This window comes from Schistocerca piceifrons, chromosome 6 (genome assembly GCF_021461385.2).
Source record: "Schistocerca piceifrons isolate TAMUIC-IGC-003096 chromosome 6, iqSchPice1.1, whole genome shotgun sequence".
Taxonomy (NCBI): domain Eukaryota; kingdom Metazoa; phylum Arthropoda; class Insecta; order Orthoptera; family Acrididae; genus Schistocerca; species Schistocerca piceifrons.
Genome location: NC_060143.1, coordinates 256,386,560 through 256,406,928, shown reverse-complemented (window position 1 = coordinate 256,406,928; position 20,369 = coordinate 256,386,560). Strand labels below are relative to the sequence as shown.

At 40.0% G+C, this 20,369-nt stretch overlaps 1 protein-coding gene across 1 annotated transcript in view; it reads left to right on the top strand.

Annotated features, from left to right (window-relative positions):
• Positions 1 to 355: 355 nt before the first annotated feature.
• LOC124803259 (neural-cadherin-like) overlaps positions 356 to 20,369 on the top strand; it is a 121,275-nt gene continuing 101,261 nt past the window's right edge. The window contains exons 1-3 of the mRNA XM_047264442.1: positions 356 to 594; positions 19,442 to 19,647; positions 19,793 to 19,935. Of these exons, the coding sequence (XP_047120398.1) occupies positions 356 to 594; positions 19,442 to 19,647; positions 19,793 to 19,935 (588 nt within the window). The remainder of the gene's footprint in view (positions 595 to 19,441; positions 19,648 to 19,792; positions 19,936 to 20,369) is intronic.

Here is a 20,369-nt window from a genome sequence, read left to right as displayed (position 1 = left end):
GTGTGATATGCAGCCTCTCAGAGTTTATGCCTTTGTAAAAGGATACCACTTAGTTATAATCCTGAAGTTGTACATTATAGTAATACCTTTCCATGTGCCATATACATCCTGCCTCATGTTACATTTTGGGGCCATGATTATAATTTCTGTCCAAGTACGTAACAGAAAGCTAAAGAAAAGTAAGCCGTAGACAAAGCATTTTTGCCATTTGTTGTTGAAGAAAGGCACAATATCACCTGTTTCTTTCTGAATGTCACAAAATATAACATTTACATGGGATTATTCATATTGCAAAATCTACATCGGAAAATGTATGCTTATTGCTTTACAGATAGAGCAAGAGACTGGTATCAGAATGCTTATGGTTGGCGTTAATGAATGTCTCCAGGAGAATCATAAATGCAGAGAAAGTTGTTCAAATGTTGTGAGAATTGGTGGGTTGCCACACTTGGTAGATGCCAACAGAACAGCTTTTGTTGGAATTGATATGCAAGTTGTAGCAGAATGTGGATGTGAAGCACAAAATTTTAAGAAACCTGAAACCTGTATCTGTTATAATGGAGGCACATGTATCTGGAAAGGGAACAGCATAAGGTAATTACATAATGTGCTTATGTGTCATTGTTAAAACTTTTATTTGGAAATTTTAATAAGCAGTCAAACAAGGATGAATATTGATGCCTGAACTGATTATTCACTCTGTTACTTTACAATTTTACAGTTATTCTTTCCACATACGATCACTGTGTTTTTACTGATACATACAATGATTGTTAAAAAAGTATATGACTTTTATTTATAAACTCAATCTTTATTGAGAAACAATTGTTTGATGTAAGTCACCTTCAAAGTAATTCCCTTCAGCTTCTATACACCTCTCCCAATGCTGCTGCAACTGACGGAAGCATCGCTGGAAAATCTCTTTTGGTACGGTGCACAGTTGCTCCATCAAATTCTGCATAATATCTCCCCTGTTCTGGAATCTGTTCCCTTTTTCAGTTTAGGGAAAAGTGAGAAGTCACTTGGTGCTAGGCCATGGGAACAGAGAAGCTGACAAATCACAACCATATTGTGTTTGGCCAAAAACTTCCAAATTAGCCAACTGCCCACTGGCCACAAATCTGGCATTTTGCCTCTCACTGCTTCATCAACGTGATATAGTAACTCTTGGTAGAACTTCTTATTGACACTAGCACCTTCTGGGGTTTACTCATCATGGACCACACCACTAGAGTTGTCTTGCTTTTTTTGGGTCTTGTGATGATGGATGCAGTTATTGCAATGACCTGAACTTTGTTTCTGGGTCGTATCCATAAACCTAGGACTCATCACCAGTAATCACTGTGTTAAAAAAGCTTGGATTGCTGTCCACACTATCCAGTATGTCCTGTGTGATGTCTGAATGAAGTTGCTTCTGCTCAGTTGTTAGCAACTTTGGCATAAATTTTGCTGAGATCCTCCTGAGGTCCATACATTCCACAAATGGGATGAACAGATACAATACTAATTTTAATCTCATCTGAAAATTCTCTGATCATGATTTGTCTATCCTTCATCACCAGGTTCTTTATGTGATCAGTAACATCATTCTTTGCAGATGTTGAGGGCCCACCTGAATGTGCTTCATTGCTCAGTGATGAGCAGCTGTCTTTGAAGTGGTAGTACCACTCCTTTACATGTGTGACACAGATTGCTTCAACCCCATGCTCTTATTGAATCTTGTGGACTGTTTCAACTTGAAAATTGCCAAGCTTAAACAACACAACACAAAATCCAGAAAATGTCACATACACATGTTCACCTGCCAACAGCTAGCCAGCGATGTTGTTTCTGCTGTTGTGAAAAAAAATCAGGCATGTGCACTATGTATGTCTACAAACATAGAGAGACTGGTCAAGCCAAAACACCATTGTTGGTTTCAACAATAAAAAATAATGTTGGATACTTTTAAAATGGCTCTAATTGGTCATTTCAATTTCCCTAGCTCTGCTTTACTTTTTGAATCTACAGTTGTAAGAAATATGATACTATAAAATGATATATGTAAATAGAATGAGTATATTGACACTCCACCATTCTTCTTTAATTCATTCACTCTGCCTAACACAGTGTCAGACCCCAGTCCACAGCGGCAGCTCCAATGCAGCAGCAGCATGAGGATAATTGGGCAGTGAGTTTCAGAAGAAGGATGTAAGTGCATAAAGTGAGACGGTATGTTTGTGTTCTTGTTTATACACCTGCCTAGTGTGTGTGTGTGTGTGTGTGTGTGTGTGTGTGTGTGTGTGTGTACAGAGAGACAAAAGGATCACTGAGCATTAGGTTGGTGTATAAACAAGAACAGGAACATGTTATCTCACTTTATGAACTTATATCCTCCATCATAACATTCAGACACACACTGATCAATTATCCCAGTGCTGCGACTGCTGCATTGGGGCTGCTGCTTTTCAACTGTGATCTGAGGTTGTGTTACATAGAGTAGATGAGTTGAAGAAGAAAGGAGTGTCAATGGCAGGTAAAGGGAAGACCTGTAAGGGAAGGGAATGATGATGCATGCTTTAAGAGATCAAACTGCTTAGACATCCCCCCACTGATTGTAAGGTGCTTAGATGTCAATAATAGTGTGGGTGGAGAAAGGCAACACCTTTCCACTAAGCTGTGGTATAATTAAAGAGGTACATTAATGTTACAGGTGAAGTGAAATGGAGACTAGATGAAAAATCTGTGGATCTAGATATATATTCTTGTTGTAGGAATGTTAGTAGTTTTTAAGAAGGGAGGCTGGGGTCAATGTAGGAAACATCTCTGGAATTTCCTGCTGTTTTAGGTGCAATCTCTGTGTCTACCTAGTGCAGACCTCAGAAGGATAGGTGGGGTGTGAATATGACATTCGAGGCATCTTTACCTTGGCTGTTGAATGTCCTGGTTGTAATCAATGATAAACTGAGACTGATTTCAGGGGGATTTCAGCGCCAAAGTATGTGTTTCATGTACAGTTCCCATCTACGTAATTCAGATCAACTGAAGAAAGAGGGAGGGGAGGAAGGAATCTAAATGGCAAAGGCTGTAAAACAGCATGTAAAGTTATCTGTATGTTCCACAATTGCATGGCCAACCTCTTCCATGGCGATGGCATACTCATGGCCTTTCATCTGGTAGGACAATTACTTGTTAGTCATGTCCACAGAGAAGGCTGTTCAGTAATAGCAGCAAAGGTGGTATAAACCATGCCAGCTTTCATGTCCAAGCATTTAGCAGAATAAAATATGCTTGTGGTACAATGCTCAGTCCATATACTCTACCACAGAAGTAATCTGAAATGAAAATATTCAATAATAGTAAAATATTTAAGGATTTGGAAATACACAGTCACTTTGCAAATCAATTTAATAGGATTAATGATCCATGTAAAACCTTGATAAGAAGGGATCAGACAGTGACTGGATTAGTTATTACTTTGCTTCCCACTGATTCATGATTAATTAATCAGTTTGATCATAAACATCAGTAACTGTAGTCAATACTGAGAAGTGTAATGATAATTGTTAATACTTTTATATAACAGTGAATTATTGCACTAATGTCTACAATCACAAACTAGTAAAACCTTACAAAACTACATTTCTAGAAAACACACACATTTATTACCTAGTTTGTCATCAGAAAGTATATATGAAAGCTAATTATAAGTTCTTGTAAATGAAACAAATGGCACATTAACAAAAGAACCATTCTGTTTCAAACAGAAATGCTGTACAGTAAAAGACCTTTCTTCATATGAAACTGACACTTGTATGAAACAATGGTCTCATTGAACAGTACTGCCATAAGAATTTCTCTCAGCAGTCCAAACCAATGTGTTACTAACACACTAAATGAGTATCTGAAGCATAAATGTACTAACTGCTTCAGCTTTAAAATCTGTGATACCTTCCAATCTTATTCACTGCAGAAATAGTTTCACACTGTTTGTGCTGGACACTTGTTTCTCTTTCTCTCTCCCTCTTTCTGAGTCATATGTAGTCTATTAATAAATGCACAACACACACTGTTAGGTTCGTGGTCTTGGAGATGGCTTTTATTTATTCATTTAATTTTACTGGCTTTTTGTAGGTAACAATATAGCCATTACAGCTGCTTAATGAGGTTAGTGACAACTATTAAATTTTAAGTACACAGTTATATCATACACACAGGAGTTGGATGAAAATATGGAAACTCTGTGAGAAATGCATGCTTGAATGTAATTGCAGATGTTGGCCAAACCTACAGATAGTGCTGTTTTATTTAACCATTAATGGCACCTAGGCAATCCTATCAATATGTAGCAATTGTTAGTCATGATCAGAACAGTGAATTGTATAGTTCTAAGTGCATTCAAGTTCCGCTGCTCGTGGTCTCGCGGTAGCATTCTCGCTTCCTGAGCATGGGGTCCTGGGTTCGATTCCCGGCGGGGTCAGGGATTTTTTCCTGCCTCGAGATGACTGGGTGTTGTTGTGTTGTCTTAATCATCATCATTCATCCCCATCATGGTCAGAGGAAGGCAATGGCAAACCACCTCCACTAAAACCTTGCCTAGTAAAGCGGTGCGGGTCTCCCGCATTGTTCCCCTACACTCTGTAAAGAGGCATGAGACTTCATTTCAAGTGCATTACGTCACATTTAAGCAAATCTGAATATGTGCAAATTGTTGATTCATACAGGAAAAGTGTATGACATTATTTGCTGAGTCACAGTGTAGACAAAAGAGTGTATTGAAGGTTGTGACAGACAGTCATTCAAGAGGATTGTGATGGAAAATAGGATGAAAACAGCTGAAAAAGTCACTGAAGAACTTATTGTCACACTCATGAACCCTGTCAGCAACAACCCAACATGAAAGCAGTTGCACAAGCTGGAAACTGCAGGTGGTGAAATTCCAAAACCACACATTAGTGATGCAAATGCCCACAACAGAAAAATGCTGTGCTGAAGCCATAAGGCTTGGACTTTGGAGCAATGGAAGAAAGTCATTTGGTTGGATGAGTCTTGTTTCACACTGTTTCCAACTTCTGGATGAGTGTATGTCCCCAGAGTGAAATATGGTGAGGGTTTGGTGATCAGAGCCATCCCATGGTATAGTGTGGTACCCCAGTGGTAATGCTGTTTTCCAAGATGACAGGACCTCGTTCACAACCAGGACTGGTTTTGTGAGCACGAGAATGAATTGTTGTGTCTCTCCTGGCCACTGCTACCATAAGATCTCAACATTATTGAGCATTTGTGGTCTGCCTTGGAGAGAAGGGTGCAGGATCACCATCCACTTCCACCATTGTTACCTGAACTTACCTCTATTTTGCAGGAAGAATGATGTAAGCTTCCATAGAAAACCATACTGGACCCGTATTTATCCATTCTGAGATGACTGGAAGCTGTTTTGAATGCAAGTGGGTTTACAACCCTGTATTAGGCATGATAATGTGTTATATCTTGGCGTTTCCATACTTTTGTTCAGTCCTTGTATATAAAATTGCATATTCATTATTTGATATATCTGAGCCATATATTGGCTTCTTACAGTTAATATGCTACTAAGCAGTTAACTTTGAAGCTGTTCTGATGCATTAGTGTTTTAATTTTTTTTTTTTATCTTATGGGCAGATCCCTCCCATGAACCATGGACCTTGCCATTGGTGGGGAGGCTTGCATGCCTCGATACAGATAGCCGTACGGTTGGTACAACCACAACGGAGGGGTATCTGTTGAGAGGCCAGACAAACGTGTGGTTCCTGAAGAGGGGCAGCAGCCTTTTCAGTAGTTGCAGGGGCAACAGTCTGGATGATTGACTGATCTGGCCTTGTAACACTAACCAAAATGGCCTTGCTGTTCTGGTACTGCGAACGGCTGAAAGCAAGGGGGAACTACAGCCATAATTTTTCCCAAGGGCATGCAGCTTTACTGTATGATTAAATGATGATGGCGTCCTCCTGGGTAAAATATTCCGGAGGTAAGATAGTCCCCCATTTGGATCTCCGGACGGGGACTACTCAGGAGGACGTTGTTATCAGGAGAAAGAAAACTGGCGTTCTACGGATCGGAGCATGGAATGTCAGATCCCTTAATCGGGCAGGTAGGTTAGAAAATTTAAAAAGGGAAATGGATAGGTTAAAGTTAGATATAGTGGGAATTAGTGTAGTTCGGTGGCAGGAGGAACAAGACTTCTGGTCACTTGAATACAGGGTTGTAAATACAAAATCAAATAGGGGTAATGCAGGAGTAGGTTTAACATTGAATAAAAAAATGGGTGTACGGGTAAGCTACTACAAACAGCATAGTGAACGCATTATTGGGGGCAAGATAGACACGAAGCCAACACCTACTACAGTAGTACAAGTTTATATGCCAACTAGCTCTGCCGATGACGAAGAAATTGATGAAATGTATGATGAGATAAACGAAATTAATCAGGTAGTGAAGGGAGACGAAAATTTAATAGTCATGGGTGACTGGAATTTGTCAGTAGGAAAAGGGAGAGAAGGAAACATAGTAGGTGAATATGGATTGGGGCTAAGAAATGAAAGACGAAGCTGCCTGGTAGAATTTTGCGCAGAGCATAACTTAATCATAGCTAATACTTGGTTTAAGAATCATGAAAGAAGGTTGTATACATGGAAGAACCCTGGAGATACTAAAAGGTATCAGATAGATTATATAATGGTAAGACAGAGATTCAGGAACCAGGTTTTAAATTGTAAGACATTTCCAGGGGCAGATGTGGACTCTGACCACAATCTATTGGTTATGAACTGTAGATTAAAACTGAAGAAACTACAAAAAGGTGGGAATTTAAGGAGATGGGACCTGGATAAACTGAAAGAACCAGAGATTGTACAGAGTTTCAGGGAGAGCATAAGAGAACAATTGACAGGAATGGGGGAAAGAAATACAGTAGAAGAAGAATGGGTAGCTTTGAGGGATGAAATAGTGAAGGCAGCAGAGGATCAAATAGGTAAAAGACGAGGGCTAGTAGAAACCCTTGGGTAACAGAAGAAATATTGAATTTAATTGATGAAAGGAGAAAATATAAAAATGCAGTAAATGAAGCAGGCAAAAAGGAATACAAACGTCACAAAAAGATATCGACAGGAAGTGCAAAATGGCTAAGCAGGGATGGCTAGAGGACAAATGTAAGGATGTAGAGGCTTATCTCACTAGGGGTAAAATAGATACTGCCTACAGGAAAATTAAAGAGACCTTTGGAGAAAGGAGAACCACTTGCATGAATATCAAGAGCTTTGATGGAAACCCAGTTCTAAGCAAAGAAGGGAAAGCAGAAAGGTGGAAGGAGTATATAGAGGGTCTATACAAGGGTGATGTACTTGAGGACAATATTATGGAAATGGAAAAGGATGTAGATGAAGATGAAATGGGAGATATGATATTGCGTGATGAGTTTGACAGAGCACTGAAAGACCTGAGTCGAAACAAGGCCCCTGGAGTACACAACATTCCATTAGAACTACTGACAACCTTGGGAGAGCCAGTCCTGACAAAACTCTACCATCTGGTGAGCAAGATGTATGAGACAGGCGAAATACCCTCAGACTTCAAGAAGAATATAATAATCCCAATCCCAAAGAAAGCAAGTGTTGACAGATGTGAAAATTACTGAACTATCAGTTTAATAAGTCACAGCTGCAAAATACTAACACGAATTCTTTACAGATGAATGGAAAAACTGATAGAAGCCGACCTCGGGGAAGATCAGTTTGGATTCTGTAGAAATGTTGGAACACGTGAGGCAATACTGACCCTACGACTTATCTTAGAAGAAAGATTAAGGAAAGGCAAACCTACATTTCTAGCATTTGTAGACTTAGAGAAAGCTTTTGACAATGTTGATTGGAATACTCTCTTTCAAATTCTGAAGGTGGCAGGGGTAAAATACAGGGAGCGAAAGGCTATTTACAATTTGTACAGAAACCAGATGGCAGTTATAAGAGTCGAGGGGTATGAAAGGGAAGCAGTGGTTGGGAAGGGAGTGAGACGGGGTTGTAGCCTATCCCCGGTGTTATTCAATCTGTATATTGTGCAAGCAATAAAGGAAACAAAAGAAAAGTTCGGAGTAGGTATTAAAATCCACGGAGAAGAAATAAAAACTTTGAGGTTCGCCGATGACATTGTAATTCTGTCAGAGACAGCAAAGGACTTGGAAGAGCAGTTGAACAGAATTGACATTGTCTTGAAAGGAGGGTATAAGATGAACATCAACAAAAGCAAAACGAGGATAATGGAACGTAGTCGAATTAAGTCGGGTGATGCTGAGGGAATTAGATTAGGAAATGAGACACTTAAAGTAGTAAAGGAATTTTGCTATTTGGGGAGCAAAATAACTGATGATGGTTGAAGTAGAGAGGATATAAAATGTAGACTGGCAATGGCAAGGAAAGCGTTTCCGAAGAAGAGAAATTTGTTGACATTGAGTATAGGTTTAAATGTCAGGAAGTCGTTTCTGAAAGTATTTGTATGGAGTGTAGCCATGTATGGAAGTGAAACGTGGACGATAGGTAGCTTACACAAGAAGAGAATAGAGGCTTTTGAATTGTGGTGCTACAGAAGAATGCTGAAGGTTAGATGGGTAGATCACATAACTAATGAGGAGGTATTGAATGGAATTGGGGAGAAGAGAAGTTTGTGGCACAACTTGACTAGAAGAAGGGATCAGTTGGTAGGACATGTTCTGAGACATCGAGGGATCACCAATTTAGTATTGGAGGCCAGCGTGGAGTGTAAAAATCGTAGAGGGAGATCAAGAGATGAATACACTAAGCAGATTCAGAAGGACGTAGGCTGCAGTAGGTACTGGGAGATGAAGAAGCTTGCACAGGATAGAGTATCATGGAGAGCTGCCTCAAACCAGTCTCAGGACTGAAGACCACAACAACAACAACAACATGGGCAGATAGAAGAATATTATCATTGACCACATACCCACTGAGGCGACCGAAGTCATGTGATAGCAATATGCACATATACAGATGGCATTATTATTGTTTACTCAAGGTATAAAATGGCAGTGCATTGGTGGAGCTGTCATTTGTACTCAGGTTGCTCATGTGACTAGGTTTCCGATGTGATTATGGCCACACAACTGGAATTTACAGACTTTGAATGTAGAATGGTAGTTGGAGCTTGATGCATAGGACATTCCATTTCAGAAATCATTAGGTAATTAAATATTCCAAGGTCCACAGTGTCAAGAGAGTGCTGAGAATACCAAATTTCAGGCATTATATCTCATTATGGACAATGCCATAGCCGATAATCTTCACTTAATGACTGAGAGCAGCGGTGTTTTTGTAGAGTTGTCAGTTATAACAGACATGCACACTGAATGAAATAACTGCAGAAATCAGTGTGGGATGGATAATAAATGTACCCATAACAACCATGCAACAAAATTTGGTGATAATGGACTATGGCAGCAGACGATGGATGCAAGTGTCTTTTCTAACAGAAAGACATCACCTGCAATGCTTCTCCTGGGCTCGCGACCATATTGGTTGGACCCTAGATGACTGGAAACAGTGGCCTGGTCAAATGAGTCCTTATTTCATTGGTAAGAGCTGATGGTAGGTTTCAGATGTGGCATAGACTCATGAAGCCATGGACCCAGATTGTCAACAAGGCATTGTGCAGGCTGGTGATAGCTCCGTAATGATGGGCTGTGTTTGAATGGAATGTATGGGTCCTCCGGTCCAACTGAACTGATCAATGACTGAAAATTACCACGTTCAGCTACTTGGAGACCATATGCAGCCATTCATGGACTTCATATTCCCAAACAATGATGGAATTTTTGTGAATGACTGTGTGCCATATCCTCAGACCACAGTTTGCGTGATGGATTTGAAGAAAATTCTGGACAATTTTAGTGAATGGTTTGGCCACCCAGATCACCCAGCATGATCCCATCAAATATTTATGGGATGTAATTGAGAGATCAGTATGTGTACAAATCTTCCACTGGCAAAACTTCCACAATTATGGACGGCTATAGAGGCATTATTGTTCATTATTTCTGCAGGGGACATCCAATGACTTGTTGAGCCCATGCCACTTCAAGTTACTCCACTACACTGGGCAAAAGGTGGTCTGGCATGATATTAGGAACTATCCCATTACTTTTATCACATCATTTATCATTGTTACCAAAACTCAAAAGCAGTGAAGGAAACAAAAGAAAAATTCGGAGTAGGTATTAAAATCCACGGAGAAGAAATAAAAACTTTGAGGTTCGCCAATGACATTGTAATTCTGTCAGAGACAGCAAAGGACTTGAAAGAGCAGTTGAATGGAATGGATAGTGTCTTGAAAGGAGGGTATAAGATGAACATCAACAAAAGCAAAATGAGGATAATGGAATGTAGTCGAATTAAGTCGGATGATGCTGAGGGAATTAGATTAGGAAACAAGATACTTAAAGTAGTAAAGGAATTTTGCTATTTGGGGAGCAAAATAACTGATGATGGTTGAAGTAGAGAGGATATAAAATGTAGACTGGCAATGGCAAGGAAAGCATTTCTGAAGAAGAGAAATTTGTTAACATTGACTATAGATTTAAATGTCAGGAAGTCATTTCTGAAAGTATTTGTATGGAGTGTAGCCATGAATGAAAGTGAAACATGGACAATAAATAGTTTGGACAAGAAGAGAATAGAAGCTTTTGAAATGTGTTGCTACAGAAGAATGCTGAAGATTAGATGGGTAGATCACATAACTAATGAGGAGGTATTGAATAAGATTGGGGAGAAGAGAAATGTGTGGCACAACTTGACTAGAAGAAGGGATCGGTTGGTAGGACATGTGTTGGGGCATCAAGGGATCACCAATTTAGTATTGGAGGGCATCATGGAGGGTAAAAATCGTAGAGGGAGACCAAGAGATGAATACACTAAGCAGAATCAGAATGATGTAGGCTGCAGTACGTACTGGGAGATGAAGAAGCTTGCACAGGATAGAGTAGCATGGAGAGCTCCATCAAACCAGTCTCAGGATTGAAGACCACAACAACAACAACAACCAAAAATCTCAAAAACGTATTGATTGATTTTCTTCAAATTTTTCACACACTGCTGTAATAAACATTGAGATGGACATACACTACATATTGTTTAAACAACAATGTACATGTTTTATTTATACAGAACTCAGGTACTGCAACCACATGCGTGATCTTTCAGAAGTTCATGTAGCTGAATCATTGAGTGGTTGGTAAGCACATAAAAATGACTGGAAATGTTGCTGAGCTTTTGAATGATCCCTTCTTCAGAGCGAAGAGATTACACTCACACCTGCACAGCTACATTATCTTAGATGTTTATGTTGTACCAGCAGTGCAGCTTTGTTGTGCTGAGTGGTTATATCCAGTGTAATGGACAACAGGATAAAGAGTGGAGAGGGGGGAATGGTGGCAATAGGATCCGGTGGTTGCAGGGAAGTCTGACACAGATGGCTGAGAGGAGGGAGAAGCAGCAAGGGTACGGGATGTGAACGTTACACTAGCGATCTCACTCTGACACAGCAAGGGAGTTGTATGCGACACACAATGACATGGATGAGTGGGTTGGAAAGAGTAGATAAAGCAGAGGAAGAGAAAATTGCTGAAAGGAGGGTGTGCACGTAGAATGAGTGAAATAGGGGCAACTTCGTACAGTGGCCAAGTAAGAGTAGCTGATGTACACTGAGGCCAGGAGGGTTTGGGGACCAAATGATGTGTTGTGAGGACCTTCCACATGTACATAGTTCACAGATTCCGTTATGGTGGGATGGGGGTATCCTAACAGCAAAGATTTTTGAAATAGCCATTGAAGTTAAGTATTTTGTGCCCAGTAGCATGTTCCACTACTGGATGGTCAAATCTGCTACTGAACACTGTTCGTCAGTGGCCATTCAATCAAGTGGAAGCTGGTTGTTGGATGTGACCACATATAGTGCTGTGCAAAATTACAGCAGAGCTGACATATGATACAACTGCTTTCACAGGTGACCCTGCATCTTACAAAGAAGGATATAGCTGTGGCAGGAGTGAATGTGCTGAGTGGGTGCATAGAAAAGGTCTTGCACCAGAATATTTAACAGGGATGTATGACCCATATGGAAAGTGTTGTGGTTAGACATAGCTTATGAATGGACCTGGATACTCCGCAGATCTGATCGGCAGCAGAACATCATTAGGGAGGGTTGTCAAGCATTTTGGATAGAATGTTCCTCATTTTTGCAAGTGATTATAAGTAATCTAATCCCAGGCAAAGGATTTGGTTTAGTTGTGCCCACCCAGAGTGATGTTGGGTAATGATGGAAAGGAGGGGGGGGGGGGGGGGGGGAAGTGGCTGCAGTGCCTGGGAGAGGGCTCATGGACAACTTTCGCACTATTTATCTACCATTCCACTCTCAGACAGCATGCAAGAAAAAGGACCATATAAAATTTTCCATGCAAGCTTTGATTTCTCATATTTTATTACAATGATAATTTCTTCCTATATAGGTGGGCATGGACAGAATATTTTTGCATACAGAGGAGAAAGTTGGTGATTAAAATTTTATTAAAAGATCTCACAACAGTGAAAAGCGCTTTTGTTTTAATGATTGCCACCCCAGCTCGCACATCACATTCAGACACTCTCTCCCCTATTTTGTGACAGCACAAAATGGGCAGCCATTCTTTGAACTTTTTCAATGTCCTCTGTCAGTTCTGTCTGGTAAGCAGCCCCTAATCACACAGCAATACTCTAGCAGAGGACAGACAGGCATAACGTAGGCTGTCTCTTTAATGGATTAGCCGCACCTTCTAGGTGTTCTGCCAATAAAATACAGTCTTTGGTTCACCTTACCCACAGCATTATCTACATTATCTATGTGATCATTCCAATTGACGTTGTTCACAATTGTAATTCATACATGTTTCAATTAATGGACAAGATTTAGATTCATGTGATTGACTGTATAACCAAAATTTAATGGATTCCTTTTAGTAATCATATGGCTGACTTTACACTTTTAATTATTTAGGGCCAATTGTCACTCTTTTCAACATACAGATATCTTCTTGTTATATATTATCTGCCATCATACGAGGGTTGAAACTTTAATTGTGGCAACTATTTATTTACAGCTTGTACAAAACAGATATGTGTTTCAAAGTTTTGCTGACCTTCAGAGTAGCCACCAGCATTGTGTATAACCCATTGCCACTGGTGTGGAAGTCATAGGATACTCTTAGCAGTGCCAGTTGTGTAGACAGTTCAAGTGGTGCGGACTATTGCCCAATGAATTTGTAGCAGTTCTGAAGCAAATGCCATGAAGTGTTTCCTTCAGTTTAGAAACTGAGTTGAACTTACGAGGGCTTAAGTCAGGGGAGTGCAGTAGGTGATATAGCACTTAGCTGTCTCATCAGTCAAACAAATCAGTAACAGCTTGCACTGTGTGTGCTTGAGCATTGTCCTGCAAAATGATGGTCAGGTCCTGCAGAAAGAGTCATCACTTCTGTCTCTATGCTGTTCATTTTTGGGCCACAGCCTATGACCAGCTTAGAGACAGGAGTGATGAAACTTTTTGCAGGACCTGACCATAATTTTGCTAGACAATGCTCAAGCACGTACAGTGCAAGCTGTTACTGATTTGTTTGACTCATGGGGCTGCTAAGTGCTATACCAACTACTGCACTCCCCTGACTTAAGCCCTCATGAGTTCAACTCGATTTCTAAATTAAAGGAAACACTTCATGGCATTCGCTTCAGAACTGCTACATATTTGTCAGGCAATAGGCCGCACCACTCGAACTGTCAACACAACTAGCACTGCTAAGAGTATCCTACGACTTCCACATCACTGGCAACAGGTTACACACAATGCTGGTGACTACTTCGAAGGTCAGAAAAACTTTGAAACCCATTTCTATTTTGTATTAGCTGTAAATAAATGGTTACCACTATTAAAGTTCCAACCCTCGTTTAAGCAACAAGCAGATGTAGTTCCGTGATCTATTGGGTTTTCTTGGTGCAACTGACTAAGAGTGTGCTTCTGGGTGTTCTGCTGAGTTGTTGTTTGAATAAAATGGAAAATGTAGATATTAAAATCAGGCCTAATGGAGAACTTCAACGCTTGAAAACATAAATGAAATTTTCATGAATATTAATAATTGGTTCCTAGTCCTACAAATGGATTAACACAGAGCTTGGATGAAACCCAACATATGTAGTTCTGTTGTGCACGAAGTTCATCCACACAATTAGAAATACTGTATGAGGGAAAATCAATAACTTAAACAGAACATTCTGAATTGTTAAGTACTTAAATTGATAATAACCTGAACGTAGAATCAGATGGGTCTGTCTAGGCAATCATACACTGATTTGTGGTCAATGAAAAGATGACGTGTACTAATCCTGAATTTAATTGGCTTTTGTAAAATTTGCCTTAGGGTGAAGATGTGGTCTATTGTTGATTTCCCTGGGAAAATTCTACACTGATACGAACTAAAAACTCTATAAACTATTGGGAGGAGATGGTCAGTCAGTATGTTACAGTCTACACAATATCCCAAGTTTAGCAGCATAATTCCTCGATAGTAATCACACTCCAGCTTATCTCCTTTCTTGTATACATAGCATTTAATTCCTCCTGTCCACTGCTGAGTCATTGTCTCATTGTCCCATACTGAAATGACCAGTTTTAGGAGAATCTGTTCAAATTGACTGCCACCTTGGTTGAACAATTGTGCTGGAATATTATCTGCTCCTGGTGACCTACTGTTCTTCAAACTGTTCAAAGCAATTTTCATCTCTTCTAGAGTTGGTGATCCAGAATTTTCATCCAAGTCATTTAATCCTTGTACATCTGTTGGACATCTTGGTATCATTCTGGAACTGAGGAATTTATCAGTGACATCTCTCACAAATCTCTTCCCTGTCACACATGATTTTCCCTGTTTCTTCCTATACCAAGGTAGTTTTTTCACTAAAATGTTTCTGGGCAGCATTTACTTAACTATAAAATGTCCTCACATTACTCTGATTCCTCAGAAGCTCTAGTTCTTTGGTGTTTGCTTCCATACAATCTCTCTTTTTTCATTGATGGATCCTCTTTTCAGACATCCTTGTTTCTTTTTAAGCTTCCACCATTGCTCTTGTGCAGTTTGATAGTTACGTTCTTCTGTATTTTGCGCTATTTTCCTCTGTTCCTATCTCACAACCAGCATCAAATCAAGGTGATCTCATGTGCCTTGGTTCAGTCTGCAGTGTTTCATTTGCTAGCTCCTCCAATGCAGTGTTTATCATTTCCCATTGATCGTTGAAGTTGTCGCACTCTCCTGACCTTTCAAGGATCCGTGATGTGCTTTCCTGGTGTAGCTCAGTAACTGCAAATGATTCTAGAGCTGAAACTTCCTGGCAGATTAAAACTGTGTGCTGGACCGAGACTCAAACTCGGTCAGGCACATAGTTTTAATCTGCCAGGAAGTTTCATATCAGCACACACTCTGATGCAGAGTGAAAAATCTCATTCTGATTCTAGAGCTGTTACATTATCTTTCTGTTTGTTGGTTCAGGTTCCTTTAGATACATTGTAGATTCTAATCCTCACTTACACCCATACCTAAAAGTAGTCCGAATTTGCATTTGGACCTCTGAGCTCCTCACATCCAAGGAGTCCAACTTGTGTCTTGCATCAATCAACACATGATCAATCAAACTGGTGAATTCCATGTTTCTTTGTGCATTAACTGTAAGGAATCTACAACCATGTTTCAGAATGCTGCCAGTAAGATGAGTCTTGTTCCATTATTGTTGCTTGTGGTGTGTTTGCCACAGGATCCAGTTGATGGTTTAAATATCTGTTCCCTTCCCACCTGAGCGTTTAGATCACCAGTGACTATTTTTACACCATGGACAGGGCAGTCGTCATACACTTATCAGCCAGAACATTATGACCACTTACCTAATAGCCACCTTTGGCATGGATAAGAGTGGGGATGCGTCATGGCATGGAAGCAATGAGGACTTGTTAGGTTGCTGCAAGGAGGTGGCATCACATCTGCACACACAAGTCACCTAATTCTCATAAATTCCATGGAGGGGGCAATGGGCTGTGATGCCACATTCGATCACATCCTAGATGTCTTTGAACGGGTTCAGATCTGGTGAGTTGGAGGTCCAGTGCATCAACTGGAACTCACCACTGTCCTCCTCAAATCACTCCATCACACTCCTGGCCTTGTGACGGCACATCATATTATCTTGCACGAGCACCACCTGACCCATGAATGCCCACATCAATGTTCCCCAGACCATAATGGGGCTGCTGCCAGCTGGTCTCCATCCTGCAGTACAGGTGTCAAGGAATTGTTCCCCTGGACGGTGACGGATTTGTGTGCTCCCATTGGCTTGATGAAGAAAATATTGAGATTCATCAGACCATACAATTCTCTGTCACTTTACTAACATCCAGAGCTGATGGTCGCATGCCCATTTCAATCGTAGTTGCTGGTGTTGTTGTGTTAACATTGTCACATGCATGGGTCATCGGCTGTGAAGGCCCAAGGTTAGTAGTGTTTGGTGCACTGTGTGTTTAGACAGACTTGTACTTTGCCCAGCACTAAAGTCTGATATTTGTTCCACCGTGTTCACTGCCCATCCTGTTTTACCAGTGTCCCCAGCCAGCTATGTCCGACATCTGTAATGATGGGTGGCCGCCCAACTCCATGACATCTGGATGTGGTTTCACCTTGGTTTTGCCATGTGTTAGCACTCCTCAAACACCTGACAAATTGTGCTGTTTCTGAAATGCTCGTTCCAAGCCTCCAGGCCATCACAGTTGCCCTTGGGCACACTCAGATAAACTGTGCGCCTTCCCTATTCTGCACACGAACAGCACTCTCATTGATACTAAAATGCATCATGTATGTGTCTGACTAGCAGTCATTCCTCTCCAGGTGACACTGCTATCACCTGGACAGGTTTGTATTGACAGTAGGTCGGTGGTCAAAATGTTCTGGCTGATCAGTGTATGTTCTTTCCAGGAGTTCATAAAACAACACATTTTCCTCTTCTCCAACTTCCTCAGTTGGAGCATGTTCATTAGTTATAGGATAAGTGAAAATTTTCCCCTTTTTCCTGTGTCTAGGACCAATAGGCCTCCCAAAGTCCAACCCCTTGTCCATGTCATTGGAGATGCATAGTGACACAAAGTTAAGGACTGCCTAATTGGGTGATGTACAGTGGGGATTACATGTGCTGAGATACTGCTATGATGGTTGTGAAGGCCCATCAGAAGGCAGCTAATGTGGCTCTGGTAAAGATGCCACTGCCTTTTAGTATGTGGGGTTGGCTTCCCAAAGGCTAAGGGGAGGAAATCCTGACGAAAAATTACCCATCCTCTGAAAGAGATTGGACATAGGACTGACAACCACCTCCATAAATGGAAAACAAGTCATAAAACTTCACCAAAAGGAAGCTGGACCAATTTGTCCATGCATTTACATCAACTGTGCCATGTGATGACACATAAACATGTAAACGAGTACTGTAAGTGTAATTAATAGCTGGAAAGCTGGCAAAGATCCAAGTATTAGCATTGTATTACATGGAGCCAGAGTGGCTGGTTTGTACTTAATTTCAGGATGCCGAATTGTAAGTACTGCAGGTAGACACACATAAGTGTGCAAATAGCTATCTTTGTTACAGAATTATTAGCTCCCTCATTGTGGAGGAAAGGAGTGTAGTTTGCAGAAGGTTAGGAAGAGGAGAAAGACTCTACATTGCCTCATTTTTATTTAACTGAGTTGCTGAGTTCACATACATGTCATGCCAAAAGGGCACATTTTTATGGGAGAGACAGAGAAAATTATATAGCAGAGAACTGATGGTTACCCATTAAATATCTTTGGTAGGTATATCAGTTAGATGTGTAAAACCTACATGTTTTCTAGTAACACAGTGCATATAGAAACTGAATCCCATGTGTAGAGAGCTTACCACAGATACAGTAACTTTCGGGTCTTAGCACCCAGAGACAATAGCGGCCATGTATGTATGTGTGTGTGTGTGTGTGTGTGTGTGTGTGTGTGTGTGTAGTAAATAAATACATGTATGTTTTGTTTTGTCTGACATCCAATGAAAGATTTAGTCCAACAGCTTATAATATGTAGCACACTTTTTTTTTTTTTCCTCTACTGTTCACCACCCCTTTTATGAGGTGAGTATCAATCTATTCTTTTCTTATTGTTGTGTGGATGGTTTCTAGTTCTGTTAAGTTGAGATTTATATTGAGAGTTCTTTATTTTTTTGTTAAGTTGAGATTTATATTAAGAAACATAACTGTCTCTTCAGTAAATTTCTGAGGGACATTAAATATTTTTAATTCCTTGAATTTTAACTGGATACTGTGGAAGTTTTACGCACATTATAGTAGAGCAGTTCATTTTAATACATACTACCTTCTTACCCACAGCTTCATCCTTTTATGTCACATGTATTGCATTATTCAGATTATGTATTATATTATTATTACTAGCCAAAACAATTTACTTGCTGCAGTGCTCATTGTCACAACCTGATTGACACACTGAACAGCACATGTATGAGAAAAATTCCACTTCAGCCTTTTAAAGGAAAGAAACATTTTTACAGATCACTCCCTGCTCAGCACCATTCTCATCTCTATAGTTAGTGGGGTTATCTTACTCCTACAATACCTATACACAAAAAAATGGGTCATGTATATACCAAATTTCGTTGAAATAGCATCAGGGCATATTTGAGTTATTCTTTTACAACATCCTTTTTCACCTCCATCCTCAGCCATAGTTGTGCTTTTTTTCCAGGTTACAAGAGGTGCATGTTCCGAGTTTGGTAGAAATTGTTTCAGGAATTTCAGAGATGGGCTGATATGTCACTATCTTTGTATTCCCCTGCCCTTCCCCTTCAAACACGCGCACACACACACACACACACACACACACACACACTCACTAGGAGCAAAACATCAACAAGAAAGTCACCAATGAGCCTAACAGCTCCAAAAATAATAATCACTATCAAATATATTTACACCCACTGCTAGGGACGGTAGGTGAGGGTATATTATCCACACAGTATTTTTATACAAATAATGAGTCATGTATATACAATATTTAGTTGAAGCTGCCTACAGACATTCCTGAGTTATGCTTCTATGTCATCCTGTGCCTCCCCCCCCCCCCTCCCCCCCCCCCCCCTCGCCCCTCCCCTGGAAAGAAAGTCGGGGGTTCTTATTCACACAGTGCTGCACAGGAAATGTAAAACATACATACATTTTTCTAATATATTTAGATATCAGAATTAATTTTTTTACTCTATTCCTCGAAGTTGTAGGAAAGAGACCATTTTTCCCTGCATGTATTAATAGTTTTGTTTTCTCTTTTCAGTTGTTCCTGTCCACATGGTTATCATGGCCCAAGATGCCAAGGAACTACAAGAGCATTCCAGGGAGATGGATGGGCATGGTTCCCTCCCCTTAGTGTTTGTGACAAATCACATCTGAGTGTAGAATTCAGAACAAGGAACCCAAATGGTATTTTATTATACAATGGACCCATTGCAGCATCAAGCAATGAACAGGCTCTCACATCAGGTTGCACTTTTTTTCTATGAGGATTTTACATTTCTTCTATCAACTAAATCCTAATGAGTAGCATAGCATTTCCTTTGCTAATTCAGTACTCAATCCCCACAGATCATGAAAGTTGGTTGACACACCTGTTTTTTTCTGTTGCTAGATTTTATATCCTTGGAGATAGAAGAAGGTTTACCAAAACTGTTAATCAATTTTGGTTCTGGTGTACTTACAATGAAGATAAATAAAAGTACACGATTGGATGATGGACAGTACCATCACATAGACATCTTCTGGAACACAGAGGTAAGGAAAACTATAAACTGTACTTTGCAGTACATAAAGTTTTAGTGAAGATGGCACAGATTATTATATATATATATGTGTGTCCAAACCACCTGGTAAAAGTAGAAAGTACACAGTTAAAGGGATTTTACCAGAAAGTAAGGTTACATATACATTACATATTCTAATTATTTCATACACAGATGTAATACTTTGATATTGATAAAATAAAAGGCTTATATGAAGTGGGAGGTACATAATTGTCTGTAATAAAGTGGCAAAGGGGACTTTTGTAAGATAATGAGGCAAAATCATATCTGTGTAAATATTTTACCTGCACTTGATCAGGCAAAACTGTCATGAACAAAAACCACTACTTTTTAAAAGGATCATATTTAAAAGATGCTCTGGCTAAATATAAAACAGTATGTTAAAATCAAATCATTTCATAATAG